The 8,141-nt window shown below is 37.2% G+C and overlaps 1 protein-coding gene and 1 pseudogene across 1 annotated transcript; both read right to left on the bottom strand.

Moving 5' to 3' along the window:
- LOC106292255 overlaps positions 1–1,871 on the bottom strand; it is a 4,448-nt pseudogene extending 2,577 nt beyond the window's left edge.
- Positions 1,872–4,273: 2,402 nt separating this feature from the next.
- On the bottom strand, positions 4,274–6,352 carry LOC106292254 (chitinase-like protein 2). Its single transcript, XM_013727858.1, is given in 9 exon segments — positions 4,274–4,349; positions 4,351–4,420; positions 4,423–4,633; positions 4,635–4,696; positions 4,898–5,077; positions 5,164–5,320; positions 5,322–5,462; positions 5,465–5,514; positions 6,301–6,352. Coding segments are annotated over 9 exon segments (999 nt in total).
- Positions 6,353–8,141: the final 1,789 nt, after the last annotated feature.

Genomic DNA, 8,141 nt, shown 5'->3' with positions numbered 1-8,141 from the left:
GAAGAATACAGTAGCTTGAAGTGAGAGTCTGCAAGTCTTCCCAGGTCTTCTTCCGCAAACCACTCCTTATCATCATCATCAATGAGACTGAGGATCCTGTTTTGTGCTCTACGGTTTTTTGTGACTGCGTGAAAGAATTTGGTGTTCCTGTCCCCGGACTGAGCCAATTGAGTCGGCTTTTCTGCATCCAGAAGATCTCTTCGTTATGGTACTCCTCATTTAGCTCAGATCTTAAGAGGCTCAGCTCCTCTCCCTTGTTGAAACAGCTTCGTGTTGCCTCGTCTATCTTGGAGTGGAGCTCATGGATTCTGAGAGCGGAGTTTGGTTTTGCTGCTCTCTTCCAGATGGAGATGTCTTTCCTGCATTGAGAGATTTTGCGTAGGAATCCCGCTTGTCCTGCACTGTGTCGCTTCCACGATTGAGAGACTGCAGTGATGAAACCCTCGCGTTTTATCCAGCGCTGGTCATACTTGAAACCCGCTTGCTGTCTCCACATTTGCTCAATGAGGCTAGTCATGACTGGACTGTGGTCTGAGCAGACTTTCTGTAAATAGGTTGCTGACGCTTGGGGGAACATATCTAGCCAGGCTTGATTTGCTACTGTTCTGTCCAATCTACATTGGACATTTTCGTTATTCCTGGTTCCTGTCCATGAGAATTGGTAGCCGACATGTTTTATGTTCCAAAGCCCACAAGCATGCAACATTTGCCGAAAGTCTTTGCCTTCTTCTGCACTCCTTGCTGCTCCGCCTATCTTTTCTGCAGGATCAATAAGCTCATTGAAATCGCCAGTCATTACCCATGCTCCATTTCTGGTTGTACCAATTCTTGTGATCCTTTCCCAAACGTCACCTCTTTTGCCCTTGATTTGCTCTACGTATACGCAGGTAAGAAAGAACATTTTGTCTTGCCACTGAATCTTTAAATCTATTACTCTGCGGTTGGCCTGCAGTACCTCAACCTTGCAACTTTCTTTCCACATTACTGCAAGACCACCGCCTTTTCCCACCGGTTCCACTGTTTTCAAGTTGCTGAAACCGAACTTTTCTACCAAACCTTCTATGTACCTTCTTCTGTTTTTGGTCTCACTGAGGAATAACAGCTCAGGATGATGCTGACCAAGCAACTCCTGTAGGTGTCGAACTGTCGGGGTATTCCCCATCCCCTGACAGTTCCAGCTGAGTATTCTCATATTGACTTTGAAGGATTGGAATTATCCATCAACCCTTCTTCCAAGATTTTGCCACTCCCCAATACTATCCTACGGACAGAATGGCGAGGGCGTGTAGCTGCTACTTGAGCAGAATGAACTGGAACTTCTACTGATTTCTCTCCAGATCCGCTTCCTGTTAACAAAATATGACAGTTCGACACTGTATCTGTTTAGCTAGATCGATGATAACAAAATATGACAAAATAAATATTCATAAATATATGGAATGTTGCTATTTTCTACTAATTATTTTCTCTAAGTTTTATGATTTATGAATTTTGCAATTGAGTAAAATAAAATAAATTTTCAAGAGTTATCGATTCTTACTAACCTTATCTAATCCTCAACTGCAAAAATAGTTGATTGTATAATTTAAAATCACTAAAACAAGATAAAAAGGATAAAAGTTCAATAAATAACACATCTTTCTAATAATATGAAAAAAGGTTTTTACCAAAAAAAAATATATATGAAAAAAGGTTAACAAGTGAAAGCAACTTTTTCTTCTTCTTAAGATTCCTATTTAACTAGGGTTAAGAATATTTAAGAGGATCGGAAGTTAAAACAAATTTACCTGGTGGTGTTCTTTATGACGGCAGCAACCTTTTTCAAGAATATTTCTCTCTGAACTTAATAGCAACACAAACTTTTTTTTTTTTTTTTTTTTTAAAGAATAGCAACACAAACTTGACAATTTATATTTGAATTTGTTTTCTGAATCTATGTTTTAATAGCAAAATGTGTCTTTTAAAAAATAGAAGACTACCCTGTTTTAGTAATTTGGCTGCGGTCTTTGCTGACTTGAACGTTTTCTTCTTCTTTTTTGGTAAGAGATAACACAGATCTTCTTCTTTTTTCATCAAAAAGAGATAACACAGATCACAATCATAATGTTAGGAGATCAAATTCAAAACATAAATAGATTTTTTTTTATAAAATAACAAAAATATTATCCTACAAGTCAGAAAACCAAATAAGGAATCTATTTAAACTAAATAAGGAATCTATTTAAACTAAATAAAGCTTCCAATTCGATGTCAAAAAAAAAAAACAAAAAATAGAGCTTCCAATTAAATAATAAATTATTAGACAACCTTTAAAAGAAACTATCCAAATTATTTTCTCTCAAATGTTTAAAAAAGAACGTCAGGCTATAAATTACATTAGTTATTTTCTAATTTATTATGTGACATTTTCATCGTACTTTGGTTACAAAATTAACAGAAAACAACGATATTTTATAATTTACTATCAGTTTTATTGTTCATTAGATTAATGCATCTTCTAATCTATTAAAAGAGAAAGTATAAATTTAGATTATACCTTAGTTTTCCGCTATATTTATAATGACATGCCACTGAAGTTATTAATTAACCTATTTTTTAGGATCTTTGTTTTTTCTCTTCAATTAGTGCGTTTTCAAAATCAAATTTTAACTAAAAAATCATGGCAACAATAATTAATAAACATAGCTTTCAATATTCTTTGTTTTTCCTATTTAATATGTGTGTTTTAAAATAATTAATTTCATATATACATTTCACAATTAAATGCATACTTTATATGGTAATTATTTTACTAATTCCATATATACATAATAATTAATTCCATATTAACTAACCTACCTTATATGATTTTTTCTCTTATTAATTCTCTATCTAACTTTAAATAGTTAATGAAAAATATTGTTTTAAAATCTATATAATTGTATTTTTATTATTTATAAGTAATAACTAAAAAAAGTTACAAAAAAAACATTTATATAATATATAGATTAATATATAAATATATTATGCTACATATATTTTCATATAAATAATAGTCCAATGTAAATTCAGTATGATAAATGTTAAAAAGTAGAAAATATATAAGACCATATATTTTAAACAATATATACAACCATTTAGTTATGCATTATCATAAAATTTTGATTCATAAAAATAAAAATACATTTGTGTGGATATACATATCATATTTTTAGAATATGGATGATACAATTGATGGTTTACAAAATAAAACAAAATTACTCAATATAAACTATAAAATTATTGTGTTTAGAAATGTTATATTAAACCATTATTTTTTTTTTAACGCTGATTTATTACGATCTTACAATTATGATATAGGAAAGATTACATAGACGATTCGACAACCGACAATACTACCTGCCTTATGAAGACCTACGCCTAACTGCATCACATGAGCCGTCCTATGAAGATCCACGCCTGACCAGATTTACTTGCACCATGTTGAAGATCCCTTGCAAGTCTTTCCTCTGTAGTCTGCATAATTGTTTAATAAACCGCTCTCTCCGGGACTTGAAACCTGGATTTTCTACAATCTGCAATAAATTGCATAGTCTGGGATTCGAACCCCAGACCTGAGTGTAGAAGCCTTTAAACCTTAACCAATAGGTTACGGTGCTTCCACATATTAAACCATTATTTAAACGGGTAAATTTTAAAACATATTATCATTTATAAAAAATAAAAACAAACGTCCGCCCGATCAAGCTGTAGTTTACTATGGTTGAATGACCTCATTTTCTTCTTTATCATTATCCATCCCATTAAAGAGTTGTTTACACTCTGACCCGACGCGTAAATAAACTTACATAAATAATGACGTACGTTGACCAAACAATTTATTACTTGCTTATGACATGATCTATCTTATCCACCGATAACATGATTGCTCTTGACGCCTTCGAATGGTAATTTGGTGGTAAGTTCCTAGATAATCACAATTTGATTTTTTTTTTTGGAGCAAATCACTATTTAAAATTATGGCAGATTAGTTACCAAAACAAAAGCTATTACACTGATTTATTGATTATGGTTATTAGTGTTACAAGTTTAATGTGTCACACCATCAAGAACTGATATCAGTTGTTGTTCTTTTTTGTCAATTTTGTTATATATTAGTTATTTATGCACGTAGAAAATTTACGAAGTTCATGCATTACATAATATGATAATACATACCCATTACACAACTCACAGTTTTTTCTTAACATCAAAATCCACAAAACCCATACTCTTGCGCGGATATATCTCGCATTCAAGATGAGGATCGAGTGCTCGGAGGAGAAGATGAGGAGGAAGAAGAGAAAGGCTCTTGATCAGCGCACGATATCACGAGGACCAGCTCCTTCTCTTCCAACTCCCATAAGATCTAAATGATACAAGTAGTGAGAGATAATGTTATCATCTCATCGTTATCAAACCCCGTGTTGCACATCTGCTCGCCGTACAGGACGTTTATGGTGGTTCCAAAGCCAGGAGACCGATTTGCCGCCGTGTTATTCTTCTTCGTTTTCCATTTTCCGACGAACACATTATGCGCCGACAGTACATGCTTCCTCGGCGGCGTCATCCACCGCCAGATAGCAGCTTGAAACGCCAACGTTGAGTCGTTAAATCTCGTGATACTCTGGATGACTCCGTAGGTCCACTTTCAACGCCTCCCCGGTTTGACCAAATTGTAATTTCTAAACCAGACCAACAAAATCGAAATTGTGTTAAGAAATTAAAAGTTAGACTGAACCGGAAGTCGTTTTGATTGCCATAGTGGCGGATCTACAGCATGAGTAGGAGGGGCAACTGTCCACCATAAAATTTTAAAATTAGTGTATTTTGATACTGATTTTTATGATGTCCCGATTGATAATTCAAAATTATAAATGTATTAGACTGTATTTTATAGTTCTGCCCTGTAGTAGTAGACCGTGGTAGTACGAAACTCCAGGGGTACATGGATACGTTAATTTATAGTAGTCGTCACAATAAAATTGATCAGGACTCATCTCCTTGTTGTAACACAACCCCCAAGCCAATGGTCCACCCGTCGCAACACCGTACCCGCCTTTAAACCGAAATAACAATACCGGTTAATTACTAGCGGTTCAGTTACCCGATAACATTTAATAAAACGGTTTAGCTATAATTTTCATGAAGTTTTGCTTCCAACGTGACCAAGAAAGGCAGCGACTTCCTTCATTCCTTGAAGTTTATCACCGGCGGTATCCAAGCCAAGAGGCTGATACTCAGCAGCGGCGTTGATGAATGATCGGTAATCCCAAAAACCGACAGCGTGAGCGACTGCCGACAGGGCTGTTTTGTTTGGAGATTAGATTCTCGAACCGATATGTCTCAAAAAAGTCGAAGATTGTATGGTTACAACAAAACTCGGACCATCCTTTACATTCCCATCATTTGTCGCATAAATGTGTTCCTTCTACGATCTTTAATTTACTAGAGGCCTTTTAGATGAGCTCGAAGAATCGGAGTCTTCGGCATTGGCTAAGAAGCAGCAGGAATAGTTGGTTGATCAAAATTTTGTCTTTATCTTCTTATACTTCAGTCATTTAGATTCTCGTTTGTATAAATATAACAAAAAAGTTTATTTAGAGTGGTTTCGTGTTCGTTTTAGGTGGAACTGGGTTACGATCGAGAGTTTGGTGGTAGGAGAAGAGTTTCTTTTGGTGGGTTTTTTTTTGCTTGATATAATTTGAAGTTTCTTAATTAGAGTGGAAGGTGAAGATGTAAGATGTCTGCTCTGAAGTAGTCGCTGACGTAGTTGCTGAAGCAGACGTCGGGTTAAGTGGTGAAGACCATGTGGAGTCAAGATGCTGAGCTGGAGTCGTGTAGACTTGGAGAGCAAGGGAGTATCTTGGAGATATGGAAAGAAGAATAAACTTGAGGAGCAAGTTTATGACTTAAAGAAAGATGAATAAGTGCATTCCAAGAAAAGGAAAGTTGCACTTATTGTTATGGAAGATGTCCATACATGTTGCCTTGGAGACTAGGGTTTCGGGAACATGGAGAATAACTATAAGATAGCGATTTTTTAGTTTTAGTCATAGCTTAAAACTCATCTAAATCATTGGTTGCACTTAGATTAAGTGAGTACTTGCATTCTCATTGCTTTGAGATCCCTCAGAACTGGTTCGACAATCACTATACTACAACATTTGTCTTAGGAGCCTTGAAAACTCCTAACATGTGTTAACACTGACGTGTAAAAGCTGAATTAAGCAGATCTTGTAATAGATTGTTTAAGGAGATTCTAATAAAGCTTTGGTGTGCTTGTGTGATTTGTCTCTTGAGTTATCTTCTGCATTATCAATTGTGGTGTCATCTTTGCACTAACAAGTGGTATCAGAGCGGGACACCTAAGTTATCGGTGTAATCCTGAAGGTGAAGATGGACACGATTATTTCTGTGCAGAAGGCGACCGTGTTGAATGCGGACCAGTATGATCATTGGAAGGATCACATGAAGCAGATGATTCGAGGAATCAATGAAGATGCTTGGACAGCTGTGGAGATTGGTTGGGAGGAGCCTACCATAGTCACATGAGGTGAGAAGAAACCTAAGCCAAAAGAGGATTGGTCAGAGGCAGAACGCAATGCATCAAAATTTAATGCAAAGGCGTTGTCGGTGATTTTTGAAGCTGTTGGAGCAGAGCAGTTTCAGCTGATTCATGGGAGTACTTCGGCTAAAGAGGCGTGGGAGATCCTGCTGAATTCTTTTGAAGGAGATGAGAGAGTCAAGAGGACATATCTAGATCATCTTGGTTCGCAGTTTGAGAATCTCAGGTGGTCTTATAATGATTCTGTAGCGAGCTTCAGTGCCAAACTCAGTGCTATGGCGCATGAAGCATTTGTACTTGGGAAGAAGTACAAAGATAAGAAGCTTGTAAAGAAGTTACATGAATGCAGACTAGTATGGTCATTGGAAGGCTCGCATGAAGCAAATGATTCGAGGAATCAATGAAGATGCTTGGACAGCTGTGGAGATTGGTTGGGAGGAGCCTACCATAGTCACATGAGGTGAGAAGAAGCCTAAACCAAAAGAGGATTGGTCAGAGGCAGAACGCAATGCATCAAAATTTAATGCAAAGGCGTTGTCGGTGATTTTTGAAGCTGTTGGAGCAGAGCAGTTTCAGCTGATTCATGGGAGTACTTCGGCTAAAGAGGCGTGGGAGATCCTGCTGAATTCGTTTGAAGGAGATGAGAGTGTCAAGAGGACATATCTAGATCATCTTGGTTCGCAGTTTGAGAATCTCAGGTGGTCTGATAATGATTCTGTAGCGAGCTTCAGTGCCAAACTCAGTGCTATGGCGCATGAAGCATTTGTACTTGGGAAGAAGTACAAAGATAAGAAGCTTGTAAAGAAGTTACAACGCTGTCTTCCAACAAAATTTGGAGCTCACAAGGCAGTCTTACAGATGACTACAAACACGGATGAGCTCAAGTTTGACAAGCTTGTGGGTATGCTGAAGGCACAAGAGATGGAGACAGACAGTAGTTCAGTCTCTACATCAAGCAGTGCGCCAAGGAGTGTGGCACTTGTAGCTGACAAAGATACTAATAGGTTTCAGATGATTGAAGATGACATTGGTATGCTGGTCAGAAATTTTGGTAAGATGAATTCTTCTGGTGGGAGGAATCAGTATGGTCGGGAGGTGATCGTGGCAATGGCAGAAGGAGAGAAAGTCTCAAGTGCTATGAGTGTGGAGGCGTTGGTCATATAAGGGCTGACTGTCCTGTAGCACAACAAAGAGAACTTAAGTGTTCTGAGTGCAAAGGTGTTGGACACACACGACGTGAATGTCCAAACTCAAAGAAGGAGAAAGGAGTTCCATTGCAGTCGTCTGATGATTCAGAGTCTGAAGAAGATGGAAAGGTGATAAAGAACCTTGTTGCATTTGGTGCACGCAAGGAGGGATCTATTAAGTCCACTGATTCAGATCTCAGCACAGATGATGAGGAGTATCATGTGCTGCTTAACAAGTGGTTGAGGGTCAAGGATCAGAATCTGAGATTGGAGGATATGGCTCAGAAGCAGAACGAGTTGCTTGAAGAACTTCATGAAGAACTTGTGGCTGTGAATGAGAAGAATGAGTCTCTTGAGCAGGAAAATAA

Source organism: Brassica oleracea, chromosome C5, assembly GCF_000695525.1.
Source record: "Brassica oleracea var. oleracea cultivar TO1000 chromosome C5, BOL, whole genome shotgun sequence".
In the NCBI taxonomy this organism is placed as follows: Eukaryota; Viridiplantae; Streptophyta; class Magnoliopsida; order Brassicales; family Brassicaceae; genus Brassica; species Brassica oleracea.
The sequence above is the reverse complement of the archived record's forward strand: the minus strand, read 5'-3'. Positions and strand labels throughout refer to the sequence as shown.